The sequence below is a fragment of a genome, unplaced genomic scaffold (assembly GCF_019419815.1).
Source record: "Pyrus x bretschneideri cultivar Hongxiangsu unplaced genomic scaffold, Pyrus_bretschneideri_v1 Contig4, whole genome shotgun sequence".
NCBI lineage: Eukaryota > Viridiplantae > Streptophyta > Magnoliopsida > Rosales > Rosaceae > Pyrus > Pyrus x bretschneideri.
The window spans coordinates 1,808,980-1,832,600 of record NW_025999723.1 but is presented as its reverse complement, the minus strand read 5'-3'; the positions used below and the strand labels follow the sequence as shown (position 1 = coordinate 1,832,600).

The 23,621-nt window shown below is 38.1% G+C and overlaps 5 protein-coding genes across 7 annotated transcripts; 3 read left to right on the top strand and 2 right to left on the bottom strand.

Moving 5' to 3' along the window:
• Positions 1-1,693: 1,693 nt before the first annotated feature.
• Positions 1,694-2,593, top strand: LOC103958181 (hevamine-A-like). The gene has a single exon (XM_009370425.2). The coding sequence runs from the start codon at positions 1,694-1,696 to the stop codon at positions 2,591-2,593; it is 900 nt and encodes a 299-aa protein (XP_009368700.1).
• A 1,524-nt stretch (positions 2,594-4,117) lies between these two features.
• LOC103958249 (G-type lectin S-receptor-like serine/threonine-protein kinase At5g24080) lies at positions 4,118-8,148 on the top strand. 3 transcript variants are annotated; one of them, XM_009370498.3, is made up of 5 exons: positions 4,118-4,709; positions 5,360-6,714; positions 6,795-6,975; positions 7,151-7,604; positions 7,715-8,148. In XM_009370498.3, exons 1-5 carry the CDS (start codon positions 4,450-4,452, stop codon positions 8,054-8,056), a joined length of 2,592 nt encoding a protein of 863 aa, XP_009368773.2. In that variant the 5' UTR covers positions 4,118-4,449; the 3' UTR covers positions 8,057-8,148. The 3 variants fall into 3 exon arrangements, with proteins under 3 accessions (XP_009368773.2, XP_048420992.1, XP_048420993.1); XM_048565035.1 differs by having other exon boundaries at positions 4,572-4,709; positions 5,320-6,714; XM_048565036.1 differs by having other exon boundaries at positions 4,576-4,709; positions 5,368-6,714.
• A 12-nt stretch (positions 8,149-8,160) lies between these two features.
• LOC103958182 (hevamine-A-like) lies at positions 8,161-9,495 on the bottom strand. The gene has a single exon (XM_009370426.3). The coding sequence runs from the start codon at positions 9,204-9,206 to the stop codon at positions 8,310-8,312; it is 897 nt and encodes a 298-aa protein (XP_009368701.2). The 5' UTR covers positions 9,207-9,495; the 3' UTR covers positions 8,161-8,309.
• A 3,652-nt stretch (positions 9,496-13,147) lies between these two features.
• LOC103958183 (WD repeat-containing protein 91 homolog) lies at positions 13,148-18,095 on the top strand. Its single transcript, XM_048565696.1, has 16 exons — positions 13,148-13,280; positions 13,707-14,112; positions 14,196-14,318; positions 14,614-14,755; positions 14,905-15,197; positions 15,301-15,356; positions 15,522-15,616; positions 15,912-16,014; positions 16,129-16,223; positions 16,298-16,360; positions 16,614-16,689; positions 16,807-16,915; positions 17,116-17,228; positions 17,371-17,429; positions 17,548-17,656; positions 17,788-18,095. Exons 2-16 carry the CDS (start codon positions 13,722-13,724, stop codon positions 17,920-17,922), a joined length of 1,962 nt encoding a protein of 653 aa, XP_048421653.1. The 5' UTR covers positions 13,148-13,280; positions 13,707-13,721; the 3' UTR covers positions 17,923-18,095.
• Positions 18,096-18,312: 217 nt separating this feature from the next.
• Positions 18,313-21,207, bottom strand: LOC103958247 (receptor-like protein EIX2). The gene has a single exon (XM_048565819.1). The coding sequence runs from the start codon at positions 21,205-21,207 to the stop codon at positions 18,313-18,315; it is 2,895 nt and encodes a 964-aa protein (XP_048421776.1).
• Positions 21,208-23,621: the final 2,414 nt, after the last annotated feature.

Below are 23,621 nucleotides of genomic sequence, written 5' to 3'. Positions count from 1 at the left end.
TACAACCAAGACTAAAAAGAATCCAACCTCACCCCCTAGGATTTCAAATCCTTCCACCACAATTCTTTAAAATCCATATGAATTTTGTAGGAGTCTTTAATCCTATAAAATCCATCACTTTTAAAATCCTTTAAAATCTTAGTTTAACTATACCCCCCCTTAGATTTAGGTTATTTTGATTTTGATACTCCTCCTTCTTGTCCAATTAGTTTCATCCGTGAGAATTGACTTTGGATGTTTCAGTATAGATTTATTATTTAGTAGGTTTGTTATGGGCTCTTGCTTTTAGCCCCATTTTTCAACAAAAAAAGGCTTAACTGGGCGTAATAGTCTTCGTGGTGATGATGTAGTTGGAAGATTGCTCTTGTGGTAAAAAAAAAAAAACAAAAAAAAAAGGATTTAAGCCCTGTTGTGAAGTCTATTAGGATTTAGGGTCAAAATTGAAATTTTTGTTAATTCTCTGTTAATTGTTAGCACATGAGACTCATGTACTAATAATTAACAGAGAGTAATGAAAATTTCAATTTTGAGCTTTAATCCCAATAAAATTCACCACAAGGCTTAAATCCTAATGTTTTTTTACCACAAGCTTAAATCCTAATTTTTTACCACGGGTAATAATCCAATTAATCCTCTTTGTCATCCAAAAAAGAGCGAAAAAATAAATTAGTCTTCTACCACAAAATAAAATCAAGGGTAGCAAAGTAATTTTGCACACCTAAATTTTACAGTTTTTTTAATGTCTCACCTACCTATGATGTTAATATATCTCTAAATCTAATTTAAACAATACAAAATAAAAATTTCTCTCCCTACCTACTTCCACGTTCTCACTCATTCCCCTTAAAATAAAAATTGTTCACACACTAAATGTATAGACATACGCTAGTGTAAATTAAATCGAACATTAGTCCGGCAAACTTGTAGGCTATCTCCAACTATGGGCTATAAGCATACTTTTAGAGTTTTGGGCTATGCCTTGTGAATCCACAGTTTTTGTTTTGTTTTTATTTTTTATATTTTATCTCCACAGTTATAAATTTTTGAAATGGAATATCGGTCATATATGAATTTCCAATGCAATTACTTGCACCTCATATCATTTGTTAGTTGCCACGTTTGTGAATAAATTCTCCAAACCAAGGGGTTTCTAACTTATATTTTTGTGGGCCACTTTGTATTATAGTCTAGAGTTAAGTGATATTAAATTTTAAATTTGAATATCGCGAATTGTCAATTCAATACCAACTTATTCCTTCAACTCTTAATATAGATATATCGTTGTATAAAAAACTAATATTTTTGTGGACATATTCTTTCCTTTCGTTTCCTTGAATGTAATCTTATCCTCACTATATAAGATACAAATCTTGAATAGCTCCAAAATTGTTTATAACTTTAGCTATTAACGGATACACAATGTATTATAATTTGAAGTACAACTGGACAAGTGCATATAGACAGTGCATTTCATATCAACTCACTCGTGCCTTCGGTCTACAAACTATAAAATAACTAGACTACAAAGAAAGACGCAGCTGCGTAAATGTAATGTCACGCTTCAATGAACATAATGTCACAAAGCACAATACGTACGCTACGGCAATAGCTCTCTCTCTCTCTCTCTGCCTGTATATAACAACACCTCTTTCATATAATTTCTCACCAAAACTTCCACAAACAACTTAAAACTATGGCTTCAAAGTCCACGGCAATGTTCCTAGCATTGCTCTCTTTAGTGACACTAGTTCTGGCTCTCGGGGCTAATGCCGGTGGAATCGCAATATATTGGGGTCAGAATGGTAACGAAGGCACATTAGCAGAAACATGTGCTTCAGGGAATTACCAATTTGTAAACGTGGCTTTTCTCACCACCTTCGGCAACGGCCAAACCCCTGCAATCAACCTAGCCGGTCACTGTGACCCAACGACAGACGAATGCACCAAATTGAGCCCAGAAATCAAGTCATGCCAAGCCAAGGGGATTAAAGTCATACTGTCCATAGGAGGAGCTTCAGGGAGCTACTCTCTAACTTCAGCTGATGATGCAAGGCAAGTTGCAACTTACTTGTGGAATAATTTCTTGGGAGGGCAATCGTCGTCAAGGCCATTGGGAGCTGCCGTTTTGGATGGAATTGATTTTGACATCGAGGGAGGGACTGACCAACATTGGGATGACCTCGCAAGGTACCTCTCTGGATATAGCAAGAGAGGCAAGAAAGTTTACTTGACTGCTGCCCCACAATGTCCCTTTCCTGATGCTTATGTTGGAAATGCACTTAAGACAGGCCTCTTTGACAATGTTTGGGTTCAGTTCTACAACAACCCTCCCTGCCAGTACGCTTCTGGGGATGTGACCAACCTTGAAGACGCGTGGAAGCAGTGGACTTCAGCCATCCCTGCAGATAAGATTTTCTTGGGATTGCCTGCTGCACCTCAGGCTGCTGGTAGCGGGTTTATTCCTGCTACCGATCTTAGCTCACAAGTTCTTCCGGCTATTAAAAGTTCGGCTAAGTATGGAGGCGTCATGCTTTGGTCCAAGTATTATGATGATCTTGATGGATACAGCTCCTCCATCAAGAATGATGTCTAGAATTTTAAGAACAAAAGGATCCTTCCTTATTACCTTGACTATATCAATATGTATCCTATACCGAGTTTATGTTACGTCAATATAATACAATTAATTTCGAAGCTTTCTATTAATCTTGAGAAAAACATTCTAGAAATTGGATGTTCAAAAACAACTGATTCTGCTAGAAGTGTCTTAGTTATTAATTTGGTTGAATGTAATATGAAAATTGTCAATTTCGCCAATTGAAAACGGATAATATTTCCACTTATATTTCAAAAAAATTCGGAAATTCAACACTCAACGGAGAACTTGGATTTTTCATTTTCTTCACATATCTCATCTCTCAGATTTGATTAGCCAAACTAAAAAAAAGTTCTTTAAACAGGATCAGAAATTTTTAAATGTTCCCTTAATTTATTTGAAAGGTGAAAATTGAAATATCATATTAAAAACCAAAATTATCATATCTAACAGAACAACACGCAAGGTTATTCGAAATATTCATACGTAGTGATGACACATAATGATGTCAATACCTAGAAATATTTGTGCTGGTTTTTTGAAGTTATCGCCGTCTATATACTTTTGTCAGAGAATTAATTTTCAAGAAAATGATTTGTTCATTTGATAGTTAATCATATGACTCTGCAAGATGACCCAAGGTGCAAGAAATGATTTTGTTTGCTAGAAATCCACATTAAGTTTTCCCTTGCCACAACATTAACAAAGTAACAATAATAGAAATCACGTGTGAAATATTCAAAAGAAAAAAAAAGTAATTACTTGCGAACATGCGTGCATAAAAAAGGACTTAAAACACAAAGCAATCCACCATTTGTAAGAGTCAGTTTGTAAGTTTGAGAGTTAGAAAGCTTTTTGGGAGAGTCTTCTACGTTCTCATTTGATTTTGTTAGGATTTGTTAGTGGAATTTCCTCAACATGTTTCGCCTATAGACGCAAGCTTCTATACAAAACCGCGTAATCTCGTGTTCTATTTGAGATTGTTTGTTTTTAGTTTTTATCTACGACTTTAATATCTAGTATTATTATTAAAATCATTTATGTTTGAGATGGAAAATATTTGAACTCGAAATCTAAAGAGTTAAAGAGAAAAATCATAACTACCAGGACAATCATCCACTTGCCTTATATGTGTATACTTGTCAATCTAGAATTAATATGCCTTAAGTACAAGGTCCCCCTAGATCATAATTTTAGTTCCAAAATTTCAACTAGCAATTACATCACAAAATGGATAAAATGTTTGAAAGCAACAGCAATACTCGAGCTTTCAGTGTCAAAACCTATTTACATATGAATTTCAACAAATGGCAAGACCTATTTACAGTGTCAAAACCTATTTACATATGAATGATTGAGTTAAAGTTCATCTTGCCATTGTTTATATATAAACAATATAATGGCAAGATGAACTTTAACTCAATCATTCACCACAAGTTCCATATATCCATCCCCACTGATATATGGGTGTGAAAGCCACAATTTATTCTCATGCAAATAATTAGAACTACGTGTCGATATCAGCTCATAGCCTCTCATACCTTTCGGTTGGCCACCACTGAAGAACTCTGAACTCAGAGTCCAATATTGAAGACTACACCACACTGCATTCACCACGTGCCCCAATATCCAATTGCTCTTATCAGCCGACCAAATATTGGTGAAACTTTTGTCAATATTTAGCTCACCCACCACTATTTATACGTGTCATGATTTCTCAATCGTCTTCCATGCATGAAAGTCTTCCTCTCACTCTCAGTTTAACAAATAAATAAGACGCAACCACCTTTGTTTTTCTTGTTCTAGCTTAATCGGTTCTTCAACAAATAACATTCTGGCCAATTCAGGCTCCAATGGTAATGTCCTCCACTTATTTTTCTACTTATTTGGTGGCAATGTTCTTCTTGGTTGTAGCTGGGTTTGATGCCTGCTCGGCTAGCCGGATTGATTTGGGTTCGAGGCTGTCGGCTAGAGAGAACCAAACGTTAGTCTCAGATAATGGCACATTTGCTTTAGGGTTCACTCCAACGTCGGATGAAAACGACAGACTTCAACTGGCAATTTGGTTTGCGGAGCTTCCCGGAGATCGAACCATAGTATGGTCTGCTAACAGGTAAATCATCCAAAACCTCCTTGTTTTAATCCCTTGAAAAAGCAAATTGACAAAATGAAATTTAACCAGTAGGTCTAGGTCCATCAATATTACGACGACAAATATATTTGCTCTTTGTCTTGATGTGTTTTCTTTTTCTTTTTCATTGAAACTTGATTAATAATTTTTTAACTTGTGTCCATGAAAAAGTCTTAATTAAAATGAATGAAAATGTTATGTTTGACTTACAATGATAGTGTAGTTTTTCTCATAAAGAATGAAGAACGCGTGGATTTATCTACCATGTCTGCTCGTTGTTTGCCTGCTTACCATCATCCATATGGTGGCTATGTACTTTTATATGTTGCATACTTTAACTAGTTCAAGAACAAAAAGTATCTTGAAAAATTGGTTGAAATGAACAATTTATAAATTTAAGTTGTTAAAATGATCAATTTTTGGTATGTGATCGCTATGTTGTTAATCTTTGATTTTGATCAATCATTTTGCCGAATATCTTGCATATAGAATGTTGCATATAGAGTGAATGATTAATAGACTTTGACTAAATAGAAAACAAAAATATCACAAACCAATTCTCCATCTCTAGTCTTTACATTAGCTTTTGCAGGCTACAAATTTCATTTTCTCTCAATCATCTAAATATATAGAAACTCAGCCGTCTCCAACAATGCGATCCTGGAGCTTGACACAACCGGAAACCTTGTCCTCATGGATGGAGACGCTACCACGTGGACCTCAAACACCTCCGGCGCTGATGTTGAAGGAGCAACGTTGCAAGAATCCGGAAATTTCATTATCTACGACAATGTCAACCGCCCTGTGTGGCAGAGTTTCTCACACCCATCTGACACTCTCCTCCCAAACCAACCTCTTTCAGTCTCTTTAGAGCTAACAACTTCTAAGTCCTCCTCGCATGGTGGATACTATGCACTCAAAATGATTCAACAACGCACTTCTTTAAGCCTTGCCTTGACTTACAACATGCCGGAAACTTTATACAATTCCTCCCCTGAATCATATTATAACTATTCTTATTGGAACGGACCAGACATATCAAATGTAACCGGGGATGTTGTAGCGGTTTTAGATGAAGCAGGGAGCTTTGGAATTGTGTACGGGGAGTCATCAGATGGAGCTGTATACGTGTACAAGAACGATGGCGATGATGGGGGACTATCAGCGGCATCAAACATATCAACCAGATCATTGGTTCTTCAAAGATTGATACTCGAGAGTAATGGGAATTTACGCTTGTATCGTTGGGATAATGATGTTAATGGCTCAAGGCAATGGGTTCCAGAGTGGGCTGCAGTTTCAACACCATGTGACATTGCTGGAATTTGTGGTAAGGGGATATGTAACTTGGATAGGAGTAAAACTAATGCTTCTTGCACATGTCTACCGGGGACTTATAAGGAAAATGGGGGAAGTCTTTGTTCAGAGAATTCATCACTTGCAGGAAAATGTGATTCGCGGAGTAATTATCAGCCATCCCAGTTCAGAATTTCAACGGTGCAGCAAACCAATTACTATTTTCCAGAATTTTCAGTCATAGCAAACTACAGCGATGTTGAGAATGTAACAAAATGCGGAGATATTTGTCTAGCTGATTGTGAATGTGTTGCTTCAGTTTACGGCCTTGATGACGAAAATCCATACTGCTGGGTTTTGAGAAGCATGGATTTTGGTGGCTATGAGGATCCTGGTTCAACTCTGTTTGTGAAGGTTCGGTCTAATGGCTTAGAGGGCAATGCAAAAGGATCCGGGGAGTCTTCCAAGGGGTCGGGTAATCAGCAAACAAAAGTTTTGGTTATTCCTATTGTTCTTAGCATGACCTTCCTTGTTGCCCTCCTGTGTCTTTTGCTATATTACAATGTGCATAGGAGGAGATCCTTGAAGAGAACACTGGAAAGCTCAGTAATCTTGTCTGGTGCTCCATTGAATCTTAGTTACCGCGAATTACAAATTCGTACGTGGAATTTCTCACAGCTTCTTGGAACTGGTAAGAACGGATTATATATGTAATAGTAATTTGCTATGTTCTTATACTGTTTGTTCTGTTTACAATATGCTACTTTGCAGGGGGATTTGGGAGTGTCTACAAGGGAAGCCTTGCAGATGGCACTTTGGTTGCCGTAAAAAAACTAGAAAGGGTTTTACCACATGGGGAGAAGGAGTTCATAACTGAAGTGAACACCATTGGTTCCATGCATCACATGAACTTGGTTCGTCTATGCGGGTACTGCTCCGAGAGCTCACAACGGTAAGCAATAACTCTGAGAAACCTAAAGGCTTCTCACCAAATTAACAATTGTGTATGCATAGCTTCTTAAAACGTTTGTAGCCAATGACACATGGTCTTCTGAATTCTAGTAAACATTCTTAAGATGCTACATTTGATCGATCTAAAAACTGAACATATTTTCTTGTGCTGGCAGGCTTTTAGTTTATGAGTTCATGAAAAATGGGTCGCTGGACAAATGGATATTTCGCTCAAACTATTCCCGAGACAAGTTGCTAGATTGGCAATCACGGTTTGATATAGCCGTGGGTACTGCACAAGGGATTGCATATTTTCATGAGCAATGCCGAGATCGAATTATACATTGTGACATCAAACCAGAAAACATTCTGCTAGATGAAAATTTCTGTCCTAAAGTTTCCGATTTTGGACTAGCTAAGTTGATGGGAAGAGAGCACTCACAGGTTGTTACCATGGTCAGAGGAACAAGAGGCTATTTGGCTCCAGAGTGGGTGAGTAACCGGCCTATAACTGTTAAGGCTGATGTTTATAGTTACGGCATGCTTCTTCTAGAGATTGTTGGCGGTCGAAGAAACCTTGACATGTCATTTGATGCAGATGACTTTTTCTATCCTGGATGGGCTTTTAAGGTATAACAGAAAATTTATTATAATTTTTTTTTCTTGCGCAAAATTTTTGTCAACATTAAAATCTTGCGGAAACTTTTGTTTTATGAAATGAATTTTAATCATGATTGTAGGAGATGACAAGTGGAAATCCCATGAAAGTTGCAGACAGGAGACTCGAAGGAGCGGTGGAAGAAGAAGAACTCATTAGAGCCTTGAAAGTTGCCTTTTGGTGCATCCAAGATGAGATATTCATGAGACCAACAATGGGGGAAGTAGTGAGAATGTTGGAAGGATCAGTCGGCATCAACATGCCACCGATGCCCCAAACGGTTTTGGAGTTAATTGAGGAAGGCCTGGATCATGTGTACAAGGCAATGAAGAGAGAATTCAATCACTTCAGCTCCTTCACCATCAAGAACCATCCTTCTTCATCTCAAGCTACGTGCAGTTACTCCACAATGTCCCCTAGATAGTCGACTAGAAATCGGGTTATGACGGACCATATTTGGTCAGTCTTGTACGATCCTCACAAGCTCAATTATAATTCATCAAAGTTGACATCCAATTACTGCGTTAAGTCATTCTTTTACTCATGATCATACCATTCATTCATAAAAACCTAGGAAATTAATAGTAGTGACATTGCATAAACTCAATCGATATAGACTGGCAGATACATACTTATGTAGTCCCTTTTGTTCTTCAAATAGTAAACATATTGAAATTTTAGACATGACTCTTGATGGAGGAGCTGTATCCATCAAGATCATCATAATACTTGGACCAAAGCATGACACCTCCATACTTAGCCGAGTTTTTAATAGCCGGAAGGACTTGTGAGTTGAGATCAGAAGCAGGAATAAAACCGCTACCGGCAGCCTGAGGTGCAGCAGGCAACCCCAAGAAAATCTTATGTGCAGGGATGGCTGAAGTCCACTGCTTCCAAGCGTCCTCCAGATTGGCCACATCGCCGGAAGTGTACTGACAGGGTGGGTTGTTGTAGAACTGAACCCAAACATTGTCAAAGAGGCCTGTCTTAAGTGCATTTCCAATCCAAGCATCAGGAAAGGGACATTGTGGGGCAGCAGTCAAGTAAACTTTCTTGCCTCTCTTGCTATATCCAGATAGGTACCTAGCAAGGTCATCCCAATATTGGTCAGTCCCTCCCTCAATATCAAAGTCAATTCCATCCAATACTGCAGCTCCCAATGGCCTCGACGACGAATGCCCTCCCAAGAAGTTGTTCCACAAGTAAGTTGCAACTTGCCTTGCATCAGCAGCTGAAGTTAGAGAGTAGCTCCCAGAAGCTCCTCCAATGGAAAGTATGACCTTAATCCCCTTGGCTTGACATGACCTGATCTCTAGGCTCAACTTGGTGCATTCATCGGTCGTTGGGTCACAGTGACCGGCTAGGTTGATGGCTGGGGTTCGGCCATTGCCGAAGGTGGTGAGAAAAGCTACGTTTACAAATTGGTAATTCCCTGTAGCACAAGTTTCCGCTAACGTGCCTTCATTCCCATTTTGACCCCAATATATAGCGATTCCACCGGCATTAGCCCCCAAAGCCAGAACTAGTGTCACTAAAGAGAGCAATGCTAGGGACATTGTGGACTTTGGAGCCATATCTTGAGAAGGGTTTATGTGTGGTTTGATTGTGGAAGTTTTGGTGGGAAATAATATGAAAGAGGTGTTGCATTATATAGAAGAAGAGACCGTAATGTGCTGCTGGTGACAATTTTGTTATATTCATTGATGCGTGGCATTGAAGTTACGTTTGCCCTTTCTTTGTAGTATTGCTAATTATTTTCTAGTCTTACATTGAAGCACGCTTGAGCTGATATGGTATGTATTCATTGTCCTTATGCACTTTGTCAGTTGCATTGCAAATAAAAGGAAAATGGTGAGACAACAATTATCTTCCAAAAATTATTTACAACTACTTGTGAATGCTATTATATTTATGGGGAAAAATCCATGGCACCACTTTTTTTACGTAATTTTTTACAGACGTTTGGAGCTCACACTTAATGTATTTTAACGATCCAAACAATATATTTTTATAACATAGATTATCCTAGCTAAAATTAGACAAGTTGAAAACTATTGAGACATTCATTTGTAATGTAGAAGGTCGAATACGATTTTACAAAGAAACCATAAACTCTTAATTCAACGATCATATGATTTTAAATTTGGGCAAATTTGATAGGCATGATCTTTGTTTAACCAATCAAGGAGTGGATTGGTACACACTTGTCCGCATGTACTCCAAAACAAAAGTCCTGTGGATAGGGAGAGACGAACGCTGCAAAATATGTGCCTTATAAAATATTAAGATAAATATATATACTTGACCGATCACGCTCACATTAAGGTTATTATAGACCGTGACCCTTTTTATCCTTTGGATCTTCGGACCCCTTTCTTTCATAACACCATATTTTAGATCAATCAACCGTTAGATTTTGAAGTGTACGTAAGCCATATACAACAATGCGTATAATGACATTGATCTTTGCTGATTTCCATGTGTGTGTGTGTGTATTCAATAATGCTCAACAGACACATAAAATTGATCAACAATGTGATCAATTTTGTGGTTTACTCGTAGTGTTGATTTTTAGAAATTACAAAGTCTACGTAGTGTGCATATATGTAATTATAAGCTAACTACGTCCTTTTTATGATGCAGGTGTGCCAACTCGCAATCGAGCTCGGTCGGATAAGTAGAATGGATATGGTGGTAGTGGCGAATGCGTTATGGTCAAGAAAGGCACACGTATTGGCCTTGGGTTCTAGAACTTGAAGACAAAGGTTGCCTAAATCACTGTAAAGTTTAGGATCTCTTGTCAGGCTCGGCTGTCTCGACTATTTCATTAGAATATAAATGCGCTAAATCGATTTCAAATTGTAAGGACACAAGTAATAAAAAAAGATGAGGTTTTTTTTACGGTGAACATGATTCGGCCGTTTGAATATTGAACTACAAAATGCATTTGAGAGTAACCAATCATAGAACACTCCACTTCGCTGGTAAGCTAATGAAGTGACCTCTTTCGGTGAATAAATTGAAAACCCTTCACCGGCCGAGACTTGGATAGATAACTAGTCGACTAGAAGCAGTGTTGTTAGTCCAAACTGAAGGTGCTTCTTGATCGCTTGGTTCTACTACTCTAGTGTTGTTAGTCCAAATTAAAGATGTTGTTGGTTGTCAACACAGTGTTCTTAGTCCAAACTGAAGATGTGTTGACGGGATGTGTTGATGGGTGAGTTATGATAGTTAGTGTTTTTCTCAACATTGTGAGAACGGTTTCGCGTAGAGCGTTTTGAGTTGTGAAGTTGAAGGGGCTTCTCTATGTTGCAAATCCCCTATATTTATCCTTGATGCCTAAGTCTACCGAGTGGTAAAGTTCTGATAATATTCCAATTCTTCGACGTATTCTCTGGATATACTTGGAATTATTCTCGACCGAAACTTCATCATCATGCTTCGCCTTCTTTTACTCAAACCAAGATTTTGAATCTAGTCCTATTATACTATTAATTGAAACTCCATCTAAAAGTCAATCCTGATCCTCAAGCGCTTTAAGATAATTGCCAATAACCCATGAGATAATACTATCAAAACCATTAAATATCTAAAAAAGTTATTATAAATCATCAACTTTCTTTTAATCTGACGGCTCGAAACCAATGGGCCGAGCGCAAAATCAGATACAAACACATAATCCGTGAAAAGAGGACGATCCACTTGGGCATGGTCATGACTACTGGAACTCAGCCCAAACAAAGTAACATGCCAGAGCCCAAATATCCCTCTCAAGTCAAACGGCCATGGTTTGAAAAAGTCAGAAGAAAATCACGACTTTGATTAAACTAACCAGAAGAAAACCAGGTTACGACATTGACTCACATTGAGGAAGTTACATGGCAATGAACTTGCAATTTCTCCGAAAGCACAGTCGAAGGGGCTATATATACAATCGTGTAATGCAAAAGTACTTCTGAGTTATTATATATTAGAGTTTAATTTAGAAGCACTTTAAATATCCCTCGTACATAATTAACCATGGAGTTAGAAGAGCTAGAAAAAAGCTTCAAGGAGTTGAAGGTCATCAACAGAAAGCAAGAAAAACGCGTCTGTTACCACGAGACAAGAGCTTGTAATTTAACCATCGGTTATCTTCTATTGCAAGCCCTATTTTTCCTAGGGTTTTCATCACGGCCTCCGCCGAACGGTTCGGATTCCGGTTACAGTTGCCAATGGTGGGTGCCCTTCAGCATGATACTGGTTTCTTCAGTAATATTCTTCATGGCCTTCCTAGACGCCGTGACAATGTTCTACCGGGTGCAGTATCATTTGGATGTCAACTATTTGGAGCAAGATCTCATATACAAGAAGATACAGGAGGCTAAGCAGCCACCCCCTAAGAGCCATGTGTCCATACAATTAAAGGAGTGTCATACCCCTGGTGAAGTTATCAAAGTTGATGTTTTTCATCTCTTGAAGCGCAAAGTTTACATTTACGTCACAACTTTGAGTTTGCTTGCTCTCACAGGACTTCAGTTGTATGTGTGCCGGTTGTTTTTCCACGCAGTATGACGACGTTCAGCCACTCTCATTTTCTTCTTCTTCCTTCTTCTCTGCAGTTCTGCTTCGTCGATCACCATCGGAGAAGAAGGCAAGGATGTTGAGGAGAAGGAGAGAGAGAGAAAGTTGAAGAGGAAGAGTGATCTCAGAATCATAATTTTACGTGAACAACTGAAATTATTTGGTCCATAGGATCTAGATAAAAAGAATCTGGAGGGGATCCTGTTCCATAGCAAGAGGGATAGACTTCTCTCTTTGACGCAGCAAAGAGAAATAAGTTTTCTCCACAAGAAACTGCTTTGAAGTTTCTTGCATCTTGGCATTTTCCTTTTCTCGTGATTTTTGTTAGACTTTTGTAGTTTTGTTGAGTTTGTGGACTTTTACTGAAGTTGATAGGCTTTACGGTGTTAGAGAATAATTGGTACATATAATCATATACCAAAATTGTCGACAAATGTGTCGATTTTGTATGTTCAAATAATTTTATTAAACTTTTTATCGTTCTATAAATTATAATTGATAAACTTTGGCAGAATCCAAAAGATAGAAATATTGTAAGCTATATGTCTAGTTTTGAAAATGTTATTAGATGTCTAAGCTAGCCTTTCTCCACTTCTTCGTCTCTCATTTTTTTAACTAGAGAAGACACATGATGACTTTTCGAAATTGCAAACAACTTGATTATTATATACACGAAGTTTGAACAAATTTTTTATTTGAAACAAAAAAAAAATGAACATCAAGAAGTGAGACTCCAAAAATGGAGGAATCGGTATATAATCAGGGATATTATCCCGAATTATAGTTAGTATCTTGCTTGTCTCATATCACTTGTAAGAATAATACGTCTAATTTCACGCAAGAATATGCCCTTGCAAGGTCCTCCCAATTAGAAATGGCCCAATTAACTACGTTTGGGCTCAACGCAACAAATTTGGGCTTCAACAACCACAATGATAAAAGTAGCAATAATTTAAGCGCCAAACTCACTCCACCTTCCCACCTTCCACCCTTCTCAACCTGGACTGGAAAGCTGAATCGAACTCCCCTCCTCTCCTCTGACTGTAATATACAAATCCCATCCGGTTCCTCTGCAATTCCGCAAGGTAAAATCTTTCCTTCCCCCAATTCCTGAAATTTCAATTTCTGCAAACCCTAAATCCCTTTAAACCCTCATTCCCTTCTTATTATTATGCTTCCAACTTGATACCAATTACCACATAAATACAATCATGAACTGAGTTTAAGGATTTCCTGATCACCCTTTTAGTTTCGGGCAACATGTAATGTAAAACTAATCAAAATTGAGTTTTTTTCAACTAAAAGTTTAATTCTTTGTAAAAAAATCAGTGAAAAATGCGACATTTCAGTATCCCACTTAGTGGGATAAGGCTTTGTTGTTGTTGTTGTTGTTTGAAGAACAGTGATAAGTAGTGAAAGATGCACCTTTTAGTATTTGTTATATGATCCATGTGAGACATGGATGTGTAATAACCTGGTATACAAGTTAAGGTGAATATATGTGTTTGTAGACATAGCTGGGGAAGATGGAGAATATGCGGTATGCTGAGGAGCTTGCGAGGGAGTTTCTTGTGTTTAGAGGATTCACGAACACTTTGCAAGCTTTCGATTCTGAATTATCTACTGATATCGGTAAAGGGTTTCAAGTAGATAGGATAATGGAATTAATCTTCTCAGTGTATGTACCTAAGTTTCAGGCAGAAAAATTAGTTGGTCTATTCAGTTTTTTCAAGCAGTGTCTCTCTTCATCATCGGAGACAGTACTTTTGACTACTCTTTCGAATCTGGAGGTGTCTATTCTACGCTACTACGTTGTTAATGCCATCCAGTCAGGGAGGAGAGACAAAGTTTTAGAGTTCTTTGGAATGATTGGGAATGATTTGTTGCAAAGGGGCCAGGATTGGACTGCATGGTTTGGTGGGTTTGTCGTTTTGTCTTTCTATTTTTGTATAGTGATCTACTGTCTTTTGTTGATTTACCTTTTTATATGTGTGATGCAGCCATTCCATATGTAAAGAAACCAAACTCTGATCCTGAGTTTCGTATATACTTTTCAAAGGAATGGTATGAGGCCTTGCGTTTATCTGTAAGAAATTTCTTTAGTGAGATCTTCAATGGTACTCATATCCTTCAGAATTTGGCTAATTTCATTTTTATTTATGTTGTCTTTTGAGAGTGGGCTGTTCGTTGAGCTTGGTACTTGTTGTCACATGGCACCCAACTACGTAGACTTTCGATATTATGATAATTTGAATTTCTCAGCTACCATATGGAAACCAGTTTTGTTTATATCAACCTTGTTCTTATTTTTTTTGAGTTTATATATTTCAAGTGAAAACCAGGTTAGTTTTACATTGATTTCTGCTCTTTAATTATTCAATATGACTAATTTGAAGAAAATGCCCTTAACTAAACCACGCATGCCAGCCCTTATGAAAATTAGTTCAGAAAAGACTACTGTCAACCGTCTGAAAAAAGACATCAAGCAACTCAATCTCAAGTTATCAAAACTTCAGGCTTTGTTGGAGGAAAAAGATGGTCAATTATGCCAGTTAAGAAGGTGAAGTTTTTCATTGTTTCTTCCCTTTAGACTTGAGAGTATCATGTAAATAAGTTGTATAGACTTGGTGCAAGGGATCGTCAGTATTTTGAGACTATCATGTTTTTGTCTCTTCCTTATTCCTTTATTTTACTTTTGAAACTCTGTAGTTGTTCGTCAGTAGCCGATGCAAGCACTGAACGAACAAGGAGTACATCAAGTGTAGTGCATGAGGAAAATCATCTTATATCTAAAGATACTCAGGAAACTTGCCCTCCTGATACTTTTCAAATAAGGCGAGCAGAGGTGGATCCAGATTGGGTTGTTGCTGGACACATGGGAAACAGACCAGAGTTTAACATATTCAAGTCTGATCCTAATTTAAGTTCTCAATCAACTCCTCGCGTGAGAGATGGTGGAACTGCTGACAGTATTCAGCTATACGAGGACGGCCCCTGTAATGGTAAGTAACTTCTATACTGAATTATTTTCCCTTTGTGTTGTGGGGACAGTGCAGTAGCTGTTACGGAGATTATCTGTTTAGTAACTATGGAATGTGATTACAGAAAATGGCAGGGAAAGGCATTTAGAAGACTACACTGAATTTAAGGTTGATTTCCAGGTAAATTGCTTCGAAGGCATGATTGGGTTTGATGCTACAAGCTCATATTCAATTCGTTGAGATTTTGCATTTTTGTAGCTCCTTTTTTCGTGATACTTTTTTTCAGCTTCAGTTGTTTATGTTTTATCGGAGACTCCATAACTTTCGAATCATCATTGTTTATAGGAGACATTTTTGGGCCACACAAGTCCAATCAGTTGCTGCCGCTTTTCTGCATCTGGAAATAATATAGCCAGCGCATCTGAAGATGGAACAGTAAGGTATTATTTCTAGGGAACTTTAACGAAAAGCTTCTGGTACAGTCCACTTCAACGAAAAACCACATTTTTACTCTAAAAAGTCAATCCTGGTACTATTCACTTACAGCAACTTTTTGTCCTTTTCGTTAAAACTCAAAGTTTTCTAGCCCTTTTCATTAGTTTTCCTTTATTTCTATAGTTAGTAGTTACGAAAGTGCTACATTTATTGCTCAACTCCTTGACTGTTGGCTGATTTCTCAACTCTTTGACCATCGGCTGATTTCAAATCGTAATCTGTATTTGTTCATTAAAATAGGATATGGACCTATGACTCGTCAACTCCGGCATCTAGAAATGCAACCATTTATTGTGGATCCAAGATTATGTCACTTGACTGGGAGTGTAAATCTGACCGATTGGTATGCAGATTAGATTTTCAAAATGCACTTAGATATTGCTTGGCATTGGAATCTTAACTTGATTATTTGACATTGGAATATCTAGTTTAAGTGTTTTTGTTCTTTTGACAAAAGCTTCTCATAGGCACTGCTAATGGAGGCATTAAAGCGTGGAATGTCGATGCAAAGAGAGTTGTCTGTGATCTTAGCACAAGGGAAGAATTTCCAAGGTTCTTCCTGATATTACTCGTACAATTGTGTACTTCTTGGCTCTGTTATTTACCCTTTTTTTCCCCTGCTACAGTATCCTGGATATAAAGTGCAGCCCTGTAGAGCCAATTTTTGTTACTGCGGCAGCATCCAAGGGGTACATTCTTTCTGTAATCTTATCATATTTTCATAAACTAGACACCGTGTTTGACCAAAAATTTTCCCCTATTATAACAGCTCTATTCAACTGAAGTATGATATGAGCACTTTGCTGTGAAATGATTATCATTCAAACATGAAACCATTCCTTTTACAGTTACGTACATGCATATATGCTCATGTGTGTTTTTGTGTGTTTGGGGATTAAATTCTCATGAATGTCAGAATCATGACTTTTGTTGTATTTGTAGGCACGGATCAAGTTATGTTGATAGTATGGGGTTCGCTTCATTAACTGTGTGGAATATGAAGACGTGGAAGGCTATGGTATATGCTTTCTTTGTACCAGAAGATCATATATGCATGCTATAGCAACTTATATTCTTAAGCCTTTCATTTCTGACACTTGTAATTTTAGTGCTTAACCTTTTGGGTTTCGTGAAGACAGTTCTTCCTCTTGGTAAAGATCCACCTGCAATAACATCCCTTAGTTTCAATCACAATGGGAAAATTTTAGCGGCCGCTGCAACTGATGGAATGATTCACATGTTTGGTATCCACACATATTTTTGAACACTTTTGCATTTCTTGTGTTATTTATTTTTATTTTTCCAAGGTGGTTAAATATTTGCCCTCAACGAAGGCATTTTAGCTGTATGGTTAATCCCTCGTCTTAATAGATTCATAAACTGGTGCTCCCTTCTGCATAGCTTAGCTTGCCAGCATGAGTACGAACACCTTAACAAGCCAAAGATATGTTTGCCTATCTACAAATAACCGGGTGGCCTGCGCATGACTCTGCTATAAGCTCCATTCTTTTCGGCCCTGATGAGACAAGTATTTTCAGTTTGGGAGTAGATGGAATGGCAAGTGCTTTATGTTCATTTTCGCATGAAGTTTGATTAGAGCATTTGGAATTTGCCCCCGTTATTACTTGAACTGCTGCTGGTCTTATAATTTTGTCCTCTCAAAAGTATTTGCCTAACAGAACTGTTTTTGCGGTGTCAGGTGTTTGAATGGAGCTTGCAAAACCAAGGTCAAATCCTTTGGTCAATAAACTGTAGCAGGTACTTTTTCTTTGGCATCCCATATTATTAGTAGATATTAGTTACGCTGCAGTCTTGTCAAACAAAACTATTTCGCCATACACCTGATTAACTAGCGCTGCTCTCTTCCATTCTGTAGGTTTTGTGACCCTGAGAGCTCAAAAAGTTGCAGACATGAAATGGCTTTAGATGCTACTGGGAGGAGACTATTGGTAACATCTGGTTCGGTAAGAGCGCCCATATACCAGGTTGTTCTCTCTTCTCCATACGTTTGTGTGAGTGGCTTCATTATGTTTAGGGTTTCCCTGATTGCAGTATTTAGAAGGTCTAGGCGATGCATTGTGTTGATACAAATTTTTGTTTCGTTAACTTGGTTCAGGTTCGGGGTCATGTGTATGGTTTGAGCTCTCTCCCACACAGTGCTGCTATAACTACTGTAGATTGGCACCCGACGTTACCCATCTTCTTAACAGGATCGGCTGATAACTCTGTCCTAGTAACATCTATGTCATAAAAGTTTGAAACTTTTATCTCCGTGTTCTTAGTGTGCCCGACGTTGAATGAAGTTCACTTCCGGTGTGTTCGAACTGGTTTCGTTCTGGCTTTCATCTGAGCAATGTGTCTTGTATTAGTGTGTAGGTGTAAATCATTGAACAGTTTTTATAGAGCATAGCTATTCTTTTTTAATGTCGCGTGGAATTCAAATATTTACATCATATTAGCCAGAGAAACGTAAGCCTTGAGACAAACAAGCATCATAGTTGATGACATTTTATTACAAATCGGAAAGTACAACCGAATGTCTCTGTATAAGTTCGGAAGTATGTAACGGATTAGGAGAGTAGAGCTTTACCGTTTACCTTTGAAATCTCCCCTGCAGCTTTTCCTTCACAGGCAACGGTCGTCACATAATCCGACCTTTGATATCATCCAACAACCGGAAATAGGCGTATCTCCAAGATGTCTTGAGAACTAAAGTACCACAGACACTCCAGAATCCTATGACGAAACCAAGCACCAAGCTGACATAAAATCCTAAGCTTATGAAACCATCATCATCTTGTTCGGTCTTGTCACTTCCACTGCCATTAGGGACTGCAGGATCTTCAGTTGTTGTATCTCCCGGGCATTCTGGTGTGAGCGGTTGCCCGCAAAGTCCAAGATTTCCCGTAAATGCAGAAGCATTGAAGGTTTGAAGTTGAGTGCTTAGCGGAATCCTTCCTGTTAAATTGTTGTATGACAAGTCCAAGACACTAAGATAATGTAAGCTGGAAAAGCTCGAAGGAATGCTACCAGATATCTGGTTTCGTGACAAATCGAGCGATTCTAACGTCTCCAACTGACCAAATTTGTTAGGAAGTACCCCAGTGAAACTGTTTCTTGAAAGGTTCAGAGAAATCAACTTCATCAAACTTGTTACACTTTCTGGAATGTATCCATTTAAGTTGTTGCTTGAAATGTCAATGCTTCTCAAAAGCTTAAGATTTTCGCCGAACTCAATCTCTATTCCTTTCCAAGTCAGTTGCACAAACCCAACAATAATGTTATCCTCAACCTCGGGGGACATCGAAGACAAAGCTGTTATGTTAGGGAGGCAATATGGCAAGGCCCCAGATATATTGTTCTTGGAGAAGTCCAAAACATGAAGGGCAGGAAGACTGCATAGGCTTAAGGGTATGCTTCCATAAAACTCGTTTGACCTTAAGCGAAGAACCAGCAACTTTGTTAGGCTCGGGCCTATCCATGTCGGTATCTCTCCAGATAGTTTATTGGCACCGAGATCAACAACCCTTAACTCTGTACAGTTCTCCAAAGAAGGCAATTCTCCAGAAAGGTTGTTATCGTGCAAGCGTAACAATGCAGCATTCTTTAAGTAGCCTAATGAGCTTGGAATTTTTCCGGAGAAATTGTTCTTAGCCATGTTCAAAGAGAGCAATCCTTGAAACTGCATCCAACAACTAGGAAGTTTACCATATAGCTGGTTCTCAGAAAGGTCTAGATTAGACAAGTTTGGAGTTTCTGTTTCACAAAAGGAAGATAAGGGTCCGGAAAACATGTTTTTGGATAGACGCAAGATGGCTACACTTGAAGGAAATGGCGGAAGTGGACCGTCCAAGCGATTAGATGACAAGTCAAATAAAAGAAGGGTGCTGTTTTTTGTTGATAGATTTGGCAACTTTCCATGGATTTGGTTCATCGATAGGTTTAACTTGAGTAAGCTGGAAGACAGGTCCCAAAACTTATCAGGTATAGAATCCGAAATCTCAGCATCAGACATGTAAAGTGAAGTAAGTTTTGTCTGAGTTTGAATCCATTTCGGAAAAGCAGGGCCAACCTTGCAAGAGGACAATCCTAGTGATTTGATTTGGAAAGGCGGAGTCCAATCCGAGCTCAAGTTGAAAGACAAAGGATTATGAGAAAAATCCAAAGAGTTTAAACGCGAGAGAATGGAGAAGTGTGCTTCAGTTACGACACCATTCAAAGAATTCCAAGAAAGATCCAAATTTTCAAGGCTGGAAAGTTGTCCGATACTCTCAGGTAGAGATCCGTTGAGTTGATTTTTGGAGATAAATAACTGCCTTAACAATGAAAGACCTGTAAAATCAGGCAGGGATCCGGTGAACTGGTTTAGAACTAGGCTCAAGGATCTTAGCTGGGAGAGTGGCTGAAAACTTTTTGGAAGAGATCCACTTACATTGGTGCCATCAATGTACATTTCTTTCAAGGATGAAAATCTTGTAAGGTTATCAGGAAATGAACCCGAAAATAGGTTCCCACTCAAGGACAAGGACTCTAGGGTGTCTTGAGCACAGGACAAGTTCTCGATGGAGTCTTCAAGTCTGTCAGAAAGTTTGTTTTCCAATAAATTCAACAACTCTAAGTTACAAAGGTTTCGAAAGGACTTTGGTATCCCGCCTTCAAGTTTGTTATACGAGAGATCAAGAGACACGAGAGAAACCATGTTTGCAAAAACATCTGGGAAGGGACCTTGCAACTGATCACCAGCTAAACCAATGTGAACAAGGTTGGTGCTAACATTGGCCATCCAATAAAATATCGAAAGATTAAGAAAATTATCCGAGAGTTCAAGGACTTCAAGAGATTTAGAAGAATTGACAAAAGAAAGCGAACTCAGTTCAACATTGGGAAGATTACATGAAGATAGCTGAAGCTCAACAAGTGAAGGGAGTTTGCTTATAGACTCTGGCCAATTTACAACCTCGGAAAAATTAAGACGCGACATGTTCAAGTACCTCAAAGAAGAAAGATGAGATAACCACTCGAGATTTTCAAATGTGACATAGTTCCTTGCAAGATCAAGAGCATACAAACTAGAGAGGTTTCCAAGTTGGGGAGGAATTGGTCCGCTAAGGCTAGCACCTGCCAGTTTGAGTTGCTTCAACCGGCTTAAAGAACCGATGAACTTGGGAATTTTTCCTTTGAAATTATTGAAACTGAGGTCCAAGTAAGTTAGATACGGCAATTCAAGTAGAGAAGGAGCAATGACACCACTCAAAGGAGTTTCAACATTATAAACATCAGAAGAGTTATAGTAAAGATCTAGTGTGACAACATGACCTGTTTCGTTGCTGCAAGCGATTCCTCTCCACTCACAACAATCTTTGCCGGTTTCCCAAGAGGCAAGAACATTGGACTCGTCAACAAGGCCTTGTTTGAACTGAAGCAGAGCGGTTTTTTCTGTTTGTAAGCACCTGACGTTGGAACTGATTCCGGCACTCAAACAACAATTGACAGATGTAAGCACAAACAAGACAGAACATATGACTTCGAACGACATGGTATGTGAATTTGGAAGTGAAAAGCAAGAGATGTTGCTTTAAAGATTGATCATTTGCAGTGCGTGATTGGTTTCATATCAGCACGGAATCTGATGGGCAGAGGTGAAAGGGATGTAGTTAATTTTAATACATTTTGCTAACAAAACGGAACCGAAAGTCATTGTGTTCATTTGATATAATATATGTCTATGACCATTTGTTTGTTCTTAAGCTTTCTATGGGTGGCAGAGTCAAAAGTAAACGCCAAGATAATATTTATAAATCAATAGAAAAAAAATGGGAATTTCATTTTTTTTTTTTTTAAAGGACCAGCTTGTGGCAGAGCTACGCTGGTCTATTTTTTCAAGGCTAAAAAGACTTATAAAAGTATTTTAGCATCATTTGACCATCATTGCGTGATTCAACATCGCCACGAATCAAACCCAGGACTAGCTATGTGAAGATGAGAATTTAATTGGAATAATAAGGTGGATTGAGGTGTTTTGTCCCAACTTTTAGACTTTTTTTATGGTATTTTTAACGAATTAGGTGTTAGTCTTTCGCTATTCTAATCAACAATGAGGCGAATTCGAATTTGAGTGCAAAGGAGAAGATAATTTATTTTAACCAATTGACCTAATCCATATCTACCGCTTATTTTTTTACTTATTGATCTGGATTATCAAAATGATAAGTTTTAACCCGACGAATAGACCATTAGAATAAGATGATCAGGAGAATTACATGAAATTGCACTTGCAATATTAAGCGGCTTGGTACTAGTAGACCATAATAAATGAGCATTCAAGCCAAAAAACAAGGGAGTAGTATTCTCTTCCTTCTTTTTTTTCTTCTCCTTCCCTCCCCTCCTATTTGAATGATCACGATTAATTCACGTCAACACCTTATATTAATTGTTCTATAGAGAGAAAAAGACAAATGAAAAATGTGAGAGAAGGGGAGGGAAGGGATGAACATTGGTCTATAATGACAGTAGGGGGCAAATGTGGTAGTATAAATCGCTTCATGTGAGAGAATTAATCCAAAAGTTTCATCAGCTATCCAACCTCTACAATTTGGAAAATGTGACAGTTGGGGTAATTGTGGGACTACAATTTTTAGGATGTTATCCCGAGTGGCATCTAAGGTCATCTCTAACTGAATGAGGGTCAAAAGGCTTTCTTTAGCCATATAGCTCTACAAGAAATTATATTTTAATGAACATTGATAGGTCATATTTTATACAATCTCCAACTGAATGGGTCAAAGGGCCATAGGCCAAACATAATTTATTATTTTAATTAAATTAATATGGTTAATTAAATTAAACTACCATATTAAAATAAGGTTTTCAGACATATTTTGAGTGTCACTTGTCGCCAAATGAATAAGCCTCCATATTTCTTATCTTTATATAATCTCAAAAAAAATTTGGATAGGATTTCGAGTGACATGTGTCGCTAACGTGAGTAACTCTCCAAATTTCTTATCTTTATATAATCTCCATAATTTTTCGGATAGGATTTCGAGTAACACGTGCCGCTAAAGTGAGTAACTCTCCAAATCTCCAAATTTCTTATCTTTATATAATCTCCATAATTTTTCGGATAGGATTTCGAGTAACACGTGCCGCTAAAGTGAGTAACTCTCCAAATTTCTTATCTTTATGTAATCTTAATAATCTTTCATATAGGATTTCGAATGTCACGTGTCGAGATGTAATTCGTTGTGCAAATATTAGAAAGGATTCTTATCTCCAACTTTCAATATTGTAGGAATGGTGTAGGTATTTATAGGAAAAAAAGTTTAGATTTTTTTTTAATTCCTCCAACAAAAAAAAAAAAAAAATTCTAATTCCAACGGTAACCTGATGGCGACATGACATTAGCTAGCCATTGCTAGCTGGCGTCATGCTGACGCCAAGTAGCCGTTGACATTCAAATGGGCTGAGTTGGAGAGCTGGCAAAATGTCAACTTAACATTTTGAAGCTGGGGGTTGGCAAAATCTCAAGCTTGACATTCTGGCGCTGGAGGGCTGAAATGGCTAGGTAGTTGGCTTGATTTGGGAGTTTGGGCCCAATGGGGTCCATAAACCCTTTGGCCTAGCCCTCGGTTGGAGGCAGTTTTCGTGTCATTCTAAGCTATTTTTAGCCCAATGGTCCTTTGACCGGATCGGTTAGAGATGACCTAAAGGTTTGATTGTCTAGAAGTAACCTTCCCCATCCACACAAGTCCCTTACATCGTATGTTTAAGAAAAATGAATGATTTCACCACTTTAGTAAGCTCGGTGAAAAATAATCACACTGCCATACTATAATAAAAGAATGATCCCAATTCAACAAGGTTCTTCACTTTATGAGAGTCAAAAGTACGTCCAACGTACGCAACATTTCCCGCACTCTTCAGGTGTAGCCCAAGTTTTATAAATCAAAT